Source organism: Numida meleagris, chromosome 3 (genome assembly GCF_002078875.1).
Source record: "Numida meleagris isolate 19003 breed g44 Domestic line chromosome 3, NumMel1.0, whole genome shotgun sequence".
NCBI lineage: Eukaryota > Metazoa > Chordata > Aves > Galliformes > Numididae > Numida > Numida meleagris.
The window spans coordinates 77028543-77043627 of NC_034411.1; the positions used below are offsets into that span (position 1 = coordinate 77028543).

Sequence of the window (15085 nt, forward strand, 5' to 3'; positions counted from 1 at the left end):
CAAGCTGCTAATGTGGTAATGCCAATTATGTGAAGGCAGCCTTAATCTTTGTAAGCTAAATTTAAATATGGCAAAAGATGTTGTACATATTATAGCATAGATATTGTTCCTAGGATAGCAGGAAGACTTGTGAACTTGGATTTGTGGCTTTGTTGGATAAAGAAAATAGAAAGAGACTGAGTTAATGATAATTACTATAGGTTGGTAGTATGATTAGAAAAGATTAAAAAACCCAGAAATTCATGCTTCCTTGCTTACAGTTAATATAATTACTGTAAGATGCTGTAGTTGAAATGCATAGGAAATTGCATAATGTCAGCACCACAATCAGGCTAGAAGTCAGGTGAGTAATCTGGTGAAGTTAGCAGTTTCACAAACTGATAGAGTGGTAGAGTGCAACCTTGGAAGGATCAAATGAACAAGACAGCAAGTTTCTGGCCCCTTTGTAAGCCTTTCAAAAAAGGCTGATTCCTATCTGCTGCCCTTATGCTAACTGTGCAGTGCTGCCATTGTAATCTCTGCAGCAACCGCCAGGATAATCCAGTGTGTGAAACTAAATAGGAGGTGAGAGTTGCAAGCAATAGTAAATTAAAGGAGAAAAAAAATCAAAAATGTAGGCAAGAGTCGAGTATAGAATCACAGATTTGATCAAATCCTTACCCAAACAAGTTGTTGCTGCTCAGAGCATCTCTCCTGTTTATTCTGTTTTTTTGGTGTAAGTTAATCCTGTAGTTGTGGTGTTTGTAATTTGCTCATTTCAGGCTCGGTTTATTTTTGGTTGCTTTGCGAAAGAGCACAGCCTGTGATTTGGCTCTCAAATTGTGACCCTTCTAGCTGGGTGTGGTCTCTGTGGATTGGCCACTGAGATGGCTCTTTGCTTGTCACAACCGCTCTTTTCATTGAATGAACCGGGTAAGTGGAAGCAGAAAAGGCACGCTGAGGTGATTCAGTTTTTGCATCTGTTAGAGATCTGCTTTGGAAGATGGTGGACCACACTGTAATCTATTTGAGAATCATTTCAGCATTGTGCAAAGGCAAAACAAAATGGAACACAGTTTGCTTGCGTATTGATCTTACATGGCAAGGTTTGGGTAGCAGGGGGCTGCAGGGGAGCCCTCTGAGATGAGCCCAGTGCTGCCCTCTGTCAGAGCAGAGCTCCCTTGCTCTGAAGGGAACCCACCGCTGCCACAGCTGAGCCGTGAGCGAGCTGGGAGCATTCTGGGAGAGCAGGTGGAAGGAAGGGGAAATCCTTGCAAAAGCAGCTGGGAGAGGGGAGTAGGATGTGTGAGAGAACATCCCTGCAGGCACCAAAGTGAGAGCAGGAGAAGCTCTAGGCATGGAGCAGCAGCTCCCTGCAGCTCAGGAGAGGACCACAGGAGCAGGCCGTCCCCCTGCAGCCCATGGGCACCACATGGAGCAGATCTCCTCATGCAGCCATGGAGAAGCCTGTGGTGCAGCGGTGGATGAAGCCTTGTCATGATTGACAGGCCTGAAGGATGGGCCCCGTGGTACACGGCGTTGCTGGGGGAGTGCTGCAGCCCTGGGAAGCCCATGTGGGATCAGTTAGGGAACACTGACATCCCATGGGAGGGGCTGGGCCCCACAGCAGAAGGTGGAGGGGGGGAAAGGTGGCTTTAGTTTCTCAATGCACAAGTCTGTTAGATAATGAATTAGATTAATCTTGCTTATGCTGAGCGTGCTCTGCCTGTCCTCATCTCAACCCACAGGTTTTTTCATCACATTTTTCCCCCTGGCCTTTTGACCAGGTATGAGAAAGCAGCATGGTGGAGTTTAGCTACCTATCCATGTGAAACTACCACAGAGAATCGAACAACTTATGCTTCAGGTGCAATTGAGTCATGGTCATGTGAATATTGTAGTGCAGACACAGCCAAAATGCACTGGTTCACATGCAGAGAGCCAAATCTACAGTGTAGATCGCAATGTATCTCGTGTATCCCAATACAGGGAAAATTTTTTCATCCACCTAGACTTGGCCTTTGAGAGGAATTCAGCTGTAAATTGTGAAGCTAGGGGAAATTGGACTTGAAAGTTGGATTCGCTCCTCTCAGCTTGCTTTAGTTTCACATACTGTAAATTCTCACATTAAAATTTCTTATTTTAACTTTAACAAAGGCAGTACTCCCAATGCCCGACCCAGCCCTGCGCTACCTTCTTGCAGATGCTGTGTCCTTATCTTCAAAACTAATTTTCTTTCCTTCAAGTCACTTTTTTATTATTCTTGGTTCCATGTGTTAAGTGAAAATCAGCTTACCCATTGTTTGGATAAATAGCTTTCCAAGGGTACTTGTTGAAGCTTGGATTTTTCTAATGAGATATTTAAGATAATCTGTATGTTTATGGTCCTGCGTGCCGTGTGTTAATATGTTGATACGTCGCTTGTGGGCAGTTTATCCTGTTTGTAAACAACAGTGTCAGGAATGTGTGTCAGTGTGGTGCTGGGGTCACCGTTCCATTTTGGAAGGATTTCTTCAGCATTTGCATGGCACTAGTGTGAAGTTACGTTTGCATATGGAGAAAATAGTTGTGTGTTACATGGTATGAAGTTTGAGCCTATGGTGCTTGGAGCTGCCCTACACACAACTAGCAAGGGTTAGATCTCTGTTGCTCCCTGGTTCATCTGTTTTTTGGGGCTGTGATGCTGAAATTGGAGCTCATGGGAAATGCAATGATGCTGACGGTGGCTTTGCTTAAAACTAGTTCTGGGTTGTGAAAATAATTCACTCCCAGTCTTGGCTACATTGCGCCTTGCAGACCAAATCAAATTAATGCCTCTACAGCATACTCTAGCGTACTGTGCTTTGGGAGTGAGAAACCTGCTAGTTTGGTGCACTTCTGTCTCTAATTGTGTTTGGATAACTTCATGGCCTGACCTAATAAGCTCAAATCTTCAGTTTGGTTCCCAGTATGCCAGGAAATGCACTGCATCTGTGCTGGATGCAAACGGGTTCCTGTAGCACTCAGATGGTCTATGTCTAAGGCATTCTTCCAGCTGTTCCTTCCAGTGTGCTTCTCTTATCCCTCTCTCTCCGTTTCCTTTGAAATACCATATATGAAACTTGATAATACTATAAAAGCTTGTAGTTCTCATTAAAATATACTAACTTAAAATTAATCTACAGCGAATCTAAAAATTAACAGAGTTTTTGGTAGACTTTTAATGACACGAGGGTTTTTTGTTCCTTTATTCCCTAGTGATCCTGAGCACAGATTTAGACCTGATCGCTTCATTATCATGTATACTTTGCAATGGTAGACCGAGCCAATTAAAATTGAACTCTCTGAAACGTTTGAATCTTTACAGATTGAAGAAGGCGTGATGGTGATGGAAGATGATTCTCCTGAGGAGGCTGTTAGTACCCCAAATACACCCCGCAACCTTTCTGCGTGGAAAATTAGCATCCCGTATGTAGATTTTTTTGATGATCCCTCCTTGGAGAGAAAAGACAGAAAGGAGAGAATTCCAGTGTTCTGCATTGATGTGGAGAGAAATGACAGAAGGGCAGGTATGGAATGTTGTGGATCATTAAAATGTCATTTGGAAGTTAACTCAAAATGCTCTGGTGTGCAGTATTCTGATGACTGTTTGCAGCTCATGTATGATTTTTCTTATTTTGAAATATTGACTCGGAAATTATGAGAAAATGTGGTTTTGAAAGCTAAATAATTGCATTTTGTATTTGCGAGTTGAGAATTGACTCCTCAGCATGGATCAGTTCCATTGAGACTTGATGCAAAAGTTTCATAATTTCTTTTTCTGAGAGAGAGAGAGAGAGAGTGGGGGGAAGAGTTGTTCCTGTGGTTTTCCTTGACCCTCTTTGAACTTTGGACTAATGAATAGCTTTATAAATGATATTAAAATATAGTTATCAACAAACTGTTTTTGTTATTAGGAGCCGTTCTGGATTGCAGATAGCTTGGTATATAGATAACAATACATCCATATTGAGTGAAAGAATAGCATCACACTGGGACTGTGTGGATTTGTGTTAGTAAAAATAATACTTCCACAATGAGCAGGAGGAGTTTAAGAGTTCTTTAGTGGTATCTTCCAGGAGGAAGAACGATCAGGTTTCAAGCTGATGGTGCAAAGGACTGTAGTATTTATGTAAATCACTTTTAAGTTTGAAAATAGATCTAATGTAGTCAGTTGTAATAAATTTTAAAGATTTGCAATGCTCCATTGATTAGAATCTAGGCATCCACAAAATGAGATAATGATTTCCTTATTACTACCTTCTCTGTCCGTTTAGAGTGCATTTTAATTTAATACTTTAATACCTCGTTGGGATTTCTTATTTTTTTTTAATTACTGCCGTAGGGGAGACTAGTGTTACTGAAGTCTTTCCTATACTAATCTAACATATCCTTGCTGTTATGTACTTTGTCTTCCAAGTGGCATAAAACCTGGCTTATCTTCGCTGTTGTATTTTTTTTTCCAGTTGGTCATGAACCTGAGCACTGGTCTGTCTACAGGAGGTATCTTGAATTTTATGTGCTTGAGTCAAAGCTAACAGAATTTCATGGTATGTTCTCCATCACCTGGAAACGCATTTTCCCACTACTGTAGTTATTATTCAGTACCAAGCTGGAATTTAAAATAAGGAGAACAATGTTCTGTCATGGGAATAATTTAATCTCTTCAATATCTTCGCTAGGTACGTTTCCTGATGCTCAGCTTCCCTCAAAGAGAATCATTGGTCCCAAGAACTACGAGTTCTTAAAATCCAAAAGGGAGGAGTTTCAGGAGTATCTGCAGGTATCAAACTTGTGGAGCAGAGAATATTCCAAAACTAGTAGTTTAAGACTAATGAATGAATATCTGTTATTTCTTTTTTCTTTGGTTCTAATTAATGGGTTATAACAAGGGTTCAAGTGGATGAATGAAACTTTAACTGCAAGTTTTGCATGACTGAAAAATATTTTGGAAATGACAATATCTATGGTAATATAATGCTCTTTGAGTGTGTGAGTATATATATGTGTGTGTGTGTGTATTCCTGTAGAGAAACTCACTTTTTTAAAGATTAATTTTAACAAACTTCTTTCTTTCCTTCCATTTCAAAGAAACTTCTGCAACATCCAGAACTAAGTAACAGCCAACTTTTAGCTGACTTCCTTTCCCCTAATGGAGGAGAGACTCAGTTTCTTGATAAAATGTTGCCTGATGTAAATCTTGGTAGGTAATATGCAGTTGTTTGTGTTGACAATTACTAATGCTGTATGTACTGTGATTAAATGATAGTAGTAATGAATAGATACGCTTGTGTAAGGATATGGATATGAAAAGAATAGCTATGCTCCTTCACACCTCTTATCACTCACAAAGTAAGATATGATGGTACATTTAATAGTACAACAAGATTGTATTATTCACCTCAAGTATTGTGTTCAGTTTTGGGCCCCTCACTGTAAAAAAGACATTGAGGCCCTGGAGCGTGTTCAGAGGAGGGCGACGAAGCTGGTGAGGGGTCTGGAGCACAGGCCTTGTGAGGAGCAGCTGAGGGAGCTGGGATTGTTCAGTCTGGAGAAGAGGAGGCTCAGTGGAGAACCTTATTGCTCTCTATAACTACCTGAAGGGAGGTTGTAGTGAGCTGGGGGTCAGCCTCTTCTCTCTTGTGACTAGTGACAGGACGAGGGGGAATGGCCTCAAGTTGTGCCAGGGGAGATTTAGTCTGGACATTAGGAAATTCTGCTTTTCTGAAAGAGTGGTCAGGTGCTGGAATGGGCTGCCCAGGGAGGTGGTTGAGTCACCGTCCCTGGAGGTGTTCAAGAAACATTTAGATATAGCGTTGAGAGACATGGTTTAGTGGGGTTATATTGGTAGTAGGTGGATGGTTGGACTGGATGATCTTGTAGGTCTTTTCCAACCTAGCTAATTCTATGATTTATGGCATTGTCACAAGTCAAGTCTAGACAAGCCAGACATTGCTTACAGGTGTGATGGTATAAACTGTTTCTTAATATAATTTACCTCTGAGTATTAGTGGATTTAAAATCTTTTTATTTTAATCAGAAAAGTGCAATATTTAATATTTTTAGTATTGACAAGCATCCTCTTTTAATGTGAGCTGCTTAAAAATATTGGAGGCAGGGGTGTGTGTGACGTAGGCAGGCCAAATGGAAATTGAGGTAGAGAAATTCTTGACGTCTGATGAAAAACTTGATAATAAATCTAAGGAGCAGTTTGCAGTGAGACTTCACAACTTGGCCATAAATATAGCTTCCTCATGACAGTGTGCCAGAGCTGCTAGGTCCCACTTTGTGGCTACTCTGTCTTCACACAATTATAACCCTTGTAGTTCTGGCACCAGCATGTGATCCAGGAGAGCTGTATCTGAACTGCGCCATTGCATTTCTGCTTCCCCCCTCCTTACATGAACCTGCTGGGGTGGCCATGCTCTTAGCAAGTTACCGAGATGTTGAATGAGTTTTGATGGTCCTCTTCCAGTTAAATGGTTTTACTTTGTTTCAGACAAATTAAAAAAAAAAAAAAACAAAAACCTCTTCCCTCTAGATGAAACTGTGTTGTTCAGACAAGCTTAGGGCATTTACCTTAAGGCATCTCACGCATGAGAGTTCGTGTCCCTCCCATAAATGTCATTTTAACAACATGTGGCATTTCAGTAGGGCTTTTAGTGAGAGTTAATAATCTTAATATTATCATTTGATCCTTGCACATACTTTCCAATGTAAGTTCCAAAATTAACAATATGTAGATAAGCAGTACATTCAGAGCAGTATTTTTCCTAAAATAAAACTAATTTTTTTGGCATTTAAAGTTTCTACGCTGTATCCTTATAGCCTTATCAGGAGAGAGAACTCTTAAGATCACAGCTGTAGCCTATCCAATTTGCAAACCATTGCTCACTGGAATTTTCAAGGCTGCAGCCTTCCAGAATCTGTCCAGATAAGCTGATCTTTGCAGGGCAAGAAGAGTATTACAGTTTTTATGACTTTTTGTGATAAATGATTATGAAGGATTAAGAGCTTAGATACTAGAAACTGTAATTGCTTTTTAAAGCAATCAGATAATTGTCTTTATGTTTTTGTGTTCAAGTATTTTATCTTGAAGAATACTGAGCACTAAGCTATAAGCTGGGTATGTGGAAGACGTTTTCATAGCTTTTTGTATCAACTTTTAAAACAATAGTATTTTAAAATGAAATGCTAGATACTGATTGGCAGGAAAAAAATGTCTTGTTATTGCACCTTACTAATTATTTGTCATGTATTGCTCTTAAGATAGCAAGTCTTAATAAATATTTTTAAATTTGAGATATCAAGATGCTGCGAAGAGCTTATGGTCACAGTGGGCACCATAAAGAATGGAAAAAATGGAAAGAGAGGAGAAGAGTTTTGCTGTGGTATGTTTAAGATGAAGCAGTGACTTTTTTTTTATTCTTCCTAATTATAGGTAAGATTATAAAATCTGTTCCGGGAAAGCTGATGAAAGAGGTAAGTCTTTCAGTCTGCCAGCCTTTTAATTTCCATTCCTAATTTTAGTGGCTCGTTAATGTATAGGCTAGTCAAAAACTTGTTTGGAAACTCGTGTTTTGTGGTGGTTTTTTTGCTTGCTTGTGTTGTTGGTTTTTTTTTTCCCTTTCTATAATTATGCAAGTGACAGGCCACTCATATCCTGTTTCAGAAAGGTCAGCATTTGGAGCCATTCATCATGAATTTTATCAACTCCTGTGAATCTCCCAAGCCTAAACCAAGCAGGCCTGAGCTTACAATTCTGAGTCCCACTTCCGAGAACAACAAGAAGGTACAGTAAGTCATCTTCCTTCTCCACTTTACTGAAGTGGGGAGAAGCGATCGTGCTCTGAAAACACAAAGAAGAAGCAAAAAAATGAAATAAATGAAGCAGCATATACTTTTTGTGCTGCCTTTCCCCATGAGAGAAATCTTTGTCTCTATGTTCCATATGTCTTATATGTCTTAATGTTAATTAATTTTGTTTGGGTTTTTTTGTTTGTTTTGGCGTTGGTATTTTTTGTTTTCTTTTTAAGTTCTTACTGCATTTGGAGATGAGAATATAAAGAGCCTGAGAAGTTCTGAGAGAAGAAGAGCTGAAAGCGTAGCTGTAAAGTGGGGAATATTTTAATACTGTGAGGCAGCTTCCTTTTTAAAGTGAAGAACTTCAGTGTTTGGCAAGAGTAGCTTGTTGAAGTGCTACAAGCCAAAATTGTCACAGTGCTGATACTTGTTATCTGCCTTTAAAATGTTAATATACAGTATGTTAATGTCTAGTATACATAAGGGGTCCTAACTGTTAGTTGCTCTCTCTGACATCAGCAAAGCTAAAGCCTAGTGCTTCCATTCAGCCCAGAATATATTTACGGTGCTTTTTGGTGATGAGCCTTTTGATTTCCCTCAGTATGGCAGTTTTTATAGTATTATGACATTAGAGAACTTGCAACTACAACTTTGTACTGATTGAGTACAATGGAGCTAGCCCCAGCTCCCTGTTCCATCTCACTATCTGCTGTGGGAGTGAATTTGCAGTTCCTCTAAGTAACTTTATTGTAGTTATCTGTAGAACCAGTTACTTAGCTGTATAACAGCTATTTCAGAGTTTTCTTTTTCCCTCAGAAGAAATCTGTTTTGTTTTGGGAGCCAGTTGATGTAAATGCATGGAAAGCTTCAGACATTAATTCGTCAACTGCAGAACCACGATTATTATCTAATAATAGGTGCTCAAGATACTTTGCTTTGAGGAGTGTCCTAATCATGCTACAAGTTTTGACCAGCATGTATGTACGTGGCATTCATATGCTGACTGCTTTCTTACTAAATTGCTATCTACTGTTTTGCCAGAGCACATGTGCTTACTCAATCACTGTAATTATTACAGATCTGAAGAGCTAGGGCTGGGTTGTGCTATGTTCTGGCCTCTTTTGAGTCTTTGTGTGCATGCTGTGAAATTCAGCTGAATTGTTGGAGTGCTTGTGCCTCCTTTCGGAGCCAATTTTCTCTTTTTCATGTCAGCCCATGCTTGGGAAAAGCTTTGTGCCAGTTCCAGACTCCAGGCCATTTGCATCTTGTCACTTCTTGGATTCATTTTGTAAGCCACACTGCTTTCATCTGCTGTGCCACTGTAGTTCAGACCGCTGAATTTGTTGGGGAAACAAATCTCCTGATCACCTCTGCTTGCCACTGTACTAGAGAGCTGTATGAGAACTCATTAACTGAATTACTTTCAGATGAAACTAAGCTGGAAAATACTGTTTAGAATTGCAAGCATCAAGGGCTGTTCAGTGCAAAGGTGAACTAAGGTAGACCACCTCCCAGAACATGTCTTATAGACTTCAGTTGCTTGGTTCTGCAGTCTCAGTTATGTTGTTTCACTTCATTCTGAAGATTGTAAGTGCTGCACAGCAGCCCTGTGCCCTTTCGCAGCAGAAGCTGGTGATGGCCATATATGCAAAATGTTTGTACCAGGGTTGTGTGAACTACCTGTATGGAGTCAATGAAGAGATACGGCAGAGGAAGAGCGGTAGAAGGTGGAACAAGCTGCAGCACTTCTAAGTGCCCATCTCTAAGAAGAGCATGTTGTCTCACGGCAAGAAATTCTTCAACGCAGATTTTTTTGTGAAACCCAGGATAGATTTTCCGTTGATACTTGAATTGCCACAGTGCTCCCACATAACTTACCTGATGTAGATCTGCCTATTCTAGTGTCAGCATGCCGGAATCCACCAAGAGTACAGGATTTGTGTGTATGCTGCCAACTCAGTTGCCAGGAATAGAGTACGCCCAGGCTACCCCTTCAGCAGACTGAATGAGAAGTGCCTTGAAGGTCTGTCAGGGCAGATGAAAGCTTGAGCTTAGTCACAGACGTGCCTGTTTCTCTGGAAAGTCATCTGCACGCTGCTGCTTTTCGAGTATTCCTGGTACTCGTGTGTGTTTGTATGTTTGAAACATCAGTGATTTCCAGTTAAGGAATATAGAATCATTAAGGTTGGAAAAGACCGCTGAGATCACCTAGTCCAACCACCAACCCATCCCCACCAAGCCCACTGACCGTGTCCCTCAGTGCCACATCCACATGGTTCTTGAGCACATCTAGGGATGGTGTCTTTACCACTCCCTAGGCAGCCTGTGCCAGTGCCTCACCACTCTTTCTGAGAAGAATTTTTTCCTAATACCCAGCCTGAACTTCCCCTGGAGAAACTTAAGGTCATTATCTCTTGTCCTATATATATAGGACATAATATATAATGAATGTGAGCAGTTAACCTAAGTACAGCCAGTAGCTATTGGATTTTCTCCTGCATCAGATCCACCAGATCAACTTACCAATCTTCCTGGTTAAACAGCCAAGCAAAAAACTGCCCCTTCTAAGGGCACCAAGCAGTGTTTTCAGCTTTCCCAGCTGCATTTCTAGTCTGAATGTCTGTACCAGCTCAACAGTCTTCTGAATGTACTTGTGTCAGAATTGCTAGAATGCGTCAGGACTTCTCAGCTGATGCAGACTTTGAAAAGCACGCCTGCAAAGGCATTGTGCTGCTGGCTTGTGGTGGCCTGCCAGCAGCATTAAGATCTGTTCTGAAAAACCAACTGTATAGTGTATATTCACACAGTTAGTTGGAGGAAAACACTGTTGACTTTTATGTATGCCAATTGAAGTGGTTTAGATACTATACATACACTTTTTAGCATTGGGGTGCAAAATCTCTACTTTGCAAATGCGCAAGAAAAATAGTTCATGCCTCTAGCTGTGGATATGATTCAGAATTGTGGTATTGTTTTTATCAACTTCACACCTACACTGGCATATATGGGTGTATATGTACTTACTGGCAGTTGGGTAACTGTTTTTTGTTAGATGCTTTACATAGGTACTTGTACTTAGTTTGCTGGCTTTTCTCATGGAGGTACAATAGGGAGCCTATTGAACTAGAGATTATTTTGGTTGTACTCATAATTCAGTTTTTTTGTGTTTCACTTGCTTCAAGAGCTTGGCTTCCACTATTAGCTAGTACCATTAAGTGGAATTTCCCCCTTGAAAGCCTTTTAAGAATATGTCAGTGCTGTAATCACAGTCAGTGTTTAATCTTAAAAATTTGACTGAGGATAACATTGGAGTTTGTCTTGCTTGTCTTTTTTGTGTAATTACGTAGTGAGCATTACATCATGTCTCAGTAAAATGAGCAGAAATGTAAATGCGAAATCATGGGCTTTTCTGAGTCATGAATATAATCCCCACGTTTGTATTAGATATACAGTTGGATATTTTTCACTTTCAGTCAAACTCTTAGAGTAAAACATGCGATGGTGGCTGCATCCTTCAGATGTGCATCGCTAAAGACTGTAGAATACACACTTACACTGGATTAGTATGAAGTATGTATTTCATAAATCTGCTCATTTCTTACCGCCACATACAAGAGTGTGAACTTACAAAGCTTGGCAATGAACAAGGAATCATTATGCTTAAGGTGCAGGAAAGACTATCCATGAGCAGAGGTATATGCAGCATTTGAAATATATTGCTTCTGGTTTGGGGTGAAAGTAGAAATAACTTTTGGAAGCTAGAAAACTCTGCCCAAAGATAGCCTTTACATTTGGTTGGAGATTACCTACTGGAGTGCTGTTACTGATTTAATTTGGCTTGTACGCACTCCTCTTGTACAATGGCTTGCTATGAGTTGGTGGACTGTGTGTTGTGTCAGCCAGCGTGGGGGTATCTTAAACAAACAAACAAACAAAGCTCTTGCTGAAGTTGCAACAATTCTACTAAGATTTTTTCCAATGTCATCGTTTCAGTTTTGAGAAGGCGTGTAGACTTCAGGATTCTTTAACCAACATACCTGGTGTACTCTGTACAATAGGCATGAATAATTATCTGTTCTTCTTTGGTTTTGTTACTTTCTTGGATTCCAGTCCAAACGTGCATTAACTATATTTGTTCTTTCATGAAATTTATGTAATAATTTGGTATCGTTTAATTAGAGTGAACTTTGTGAATGTGATAATGCCAGCAGTTCAGTGCTGACAGAAGAAAGGGCCTAACAAAGTACAAGTCAAAACCTGAATCTTGCCAGATTTCCCAATGAAATTTTTTTTGTAAGAGCACAGGCAATCTGTTTGGAGACATTCTGGATTCAGAGTCCAGTGTGACCTGGATATTTTGTGACTTTACCTACTACAGGGAGAATTGCTTTACAGAGAGTAGACCAAGAAGAAGCAAATTAAGGACCATTCTTCAAAACTAATTGTTAATATGCAAGTGCTACAGAAAAATCTATTGATAGCAATCTTGTCAGTCTCATAGCAAGAAAGTTCTTCTTTTGGTGAAGAACGGTAGATTGGTAGATTTTCAGGAGCTTGGCACAGGCTTTTGAGCTCTCTTTTCATAATACAGTAGTATTTTATATATATATATATATATATAAGAGTTTTGGGGATAAAATGATTTAAAATAAGCTCTTATTGTTTTTTGTGAGGTCTTGTAAGATGTGGGCCCCCAGGACTCTTCCTTTCCAGCTGTTTTGTCCACAACCCGTTGCATATTTCAGAACGCAAGACAATGGGATGTTTTAGGAATACGTGAATGTCATAGAGTCCCCCTGTGATTTAAGGCTGACGGACTCACGCCCTTCATGCCTCTCACTGACAGATCAGGGTGCATCCAAGGGTCAAGGCCTGTGATGAAGTCTGGATGTATGAAGGTACTGGGAGGAAAAGGACCTGTGAATTAATGTCTCAGTTGTCCTGCTGCTGCATTTTGAATCCAGGTGTTTTGGTTGTTGTGCACCTTGTCTACATGAGATGCTTTTTATTTTATCTCCCTTTAGAAAGTGAACAGCTTTTTAAAAAGCTTGATCTAATGGAAAACTGATTCGTTATTTGAAAGCTCTGCAAAACAAAGTTAGTTCTAATGAAAAGCAAACACACAACAAAAGCCTGATGGTCCTTTTATTTTTGAAGGCGGTGTTTTCCATGTTATATTTCTATTTTTAGCTTTTCAATGATTTATTCAAGAATAATGCAAACCGGTCTGAGAATACAGAAAGACGACAAAATCAGAACTACTTCATGGAAATGATGACTGTAGAAGGAGTCTATGACTACTTAATGTATGTTGGTAAGAAGCGATTTCTCGTAGTTATTCTTATACTACTTTTCATTGTGAAGTTCAGGTTCTTTGATAGGAAATAAAATTCTATTGTAGTAGTCACATATAACTTAGGACATGCAACCATAGCAATATACAATTTAGGAACGTAGCCTTTTAGAAGAAAAGCAACAGACAACCCTAATTGGTATGCTAAAATATTACAGTTTATCTTTCATTATTGTTCAGTTTTGCTTTATCTTTCTGCCTCTCCAAGTATAAGTTTGTGGGTGTAGTTTCTTCCCTTTTCTCAAATAAGCCTATAGATCTAAATAAAAGTAGTTAAAGAGTATTTGATGAATAATATAGACAATAGTCACTTTTCAAGCTAAAATATTCACTTGTGTGCATTTTTCTTCTTTTGAGTCAGCGAAGTTGTGACTTTTTCTTTTGACTCCTTTATCATCGTTATGAGGAGAGCTGTGTAAATATCTGTTACTGTCACTTTGCAGGTAGAGTGGTCTTCCGCATTCCTGACTGGCTGCATCATCTCTTGATGGGAGGAAGAATTCTCTTCAAAAATACATTGGAACTGTACACGGACTATTACTTGCATTATAAGTTAGAACAGCTATGTGAGGAGCACCGTTTGGTTTCTCTGATAACACTGCTGAGAGGTCAGCAATGGTTCCATATTTGGTTGGAAGTGTTGCTTTAATTTGATATTTGAAATCCCTTCTGTTGAATTACTGAGTATTACACTTGTAATGCTTGACTAAAGCCAATGGAACTGTAAAAGTCAGGTGGGCCTATAAAAACATTCCAGAAGTTTGTTGCTGAAAGGTGTTGTTAGCCCTGTTGTCTGTGGAGCATGATTTACAGAAAAAAAAAGTGTTATGAACAGTAATTTGCGAAGATGTGCAAAGAAAGAGAAAAAAATAGGTTAGTATGTCAGTTTGTGAATGGTTCATGCTTTCTTTAAAGTAGTTTTCACTTACGTGTTGCTTTATTCTTTTTTTTTTAATTCTCTTCATTATGGTAATTTTAACTTTCAAAGAAAGGAAGTAGAAGGAGATTATTTAAAAAGAAACAAACAACAAAACCACCACAAACCCTCACAACAGTAGAGAAGTGTAATGTGACCACAGACTCAGCTAAATGAAACATCTGGCCAAAGCTCTGGAATCGAGGCCAATTCTGTCCATATCAAACCAAGAAGAAATCTTGTAAAAGACAAAAAAAAAAAAAATCAAGACTGAGCAGCAAATATTTTTGGTGAACGGTAATTTTCACAAGGAGGTTGTAAGGAAAATTTTAAGTAAGAAGATTGTAACAAACTTGAAGTAGGATTGAGGCAAACCTAGAGGCTAATGCTTTCAGAATTTGAAAAGAAACAAACTGGCAAAAGATTCTTGTCCTCTAAGCACATGGGTTATTCTGGATTTGATCAGGCTAATGTAATCAAGGCTTAGATTCTCTTCCAGTTAAGATCGTACAGAAGAGCAGCTCCACTTTGAAGCCATAATCCAAACCAACTTTGCTATGCTGGTGATGAAAAAGCTGCCTAAAGATGGTTTCATTAATGTATCTTCACTGCAGATGCCGTGTTCTGTGAGAATACTGAACCTCGCTCTGTCCAGGACAAACAGAAGAGAGCAAAGCAAACTTTCGAAGAAATGATGAGATACATTCCAGGTTAATGGCTCTTTATGATGGTGGTTAGTTGTTCAAGTGGAAGTATAACGCAGATGCGGTAATATTGGCTTTCCAAATAAAATCATTCCTATGCTGGTGAGGTTTGACTGGAATACTTAGGTGTGAAAAACAAAAAACCCAAGAGTTCAGTTTCATCACTTAATCCACTGTTGCTGAGTAAGGCTGCAGCACAGTCAGTCATTCATGAAGACTTGCTGGAAACAGAGAACTTCACAAGTATGCTTAAAACCATAATTTCTTCGCATTTAGCTTGTATGATTTGCATTTTATCCAGATGAAGACCAG

General features: G+C 39.5%; 1 protein-coding gene across 4 annotated transcripts in view; it reads left to right on the top strand.

The window, feature by feature from the left end:
• Window positions 1–15085, top strand: part of SNX14 (sorting nexin 14) — a 52294-nt gene that overhangs the window by 34112 nt on the left and 3097 nt on the right. For all 4 annotated transcript variants that reach the window (XM_021393006.1, XM_021393004.1, XM_021393005.1 and 1 more), the window contains 9 exons: window positions 3326–3527; window positions 4464–4547; window positions 4680–4780; window positions 5089–5200; window positions 7439–7479; window positions 7670–7789; window positions 12991–13114; window positions 13597–13761; window positions 14684–14779. In XM_021393006.1, coding sequence (XP_021248681.1) covers window positions 3326–3527; window positions 4464–4547; window positions 4680–4780; window positions 5089–5200; window positions 7439–7479; window positions 7670–7789; window positions 12991–13114; window positions 13597–13761; window positions 14684–14779 — 1045 coding nt within the window. The remainder of the gene's footprint in view (window positions 1–3325; window positions 3528–4463; window positions 4548–4679; window positions 4781–5088; window positions 5201–7438; window positions 7480–7669; window positions 7790–12990; window positions 13115–13596; window positions 13762–14683; window positions 14780–15085) is intronic.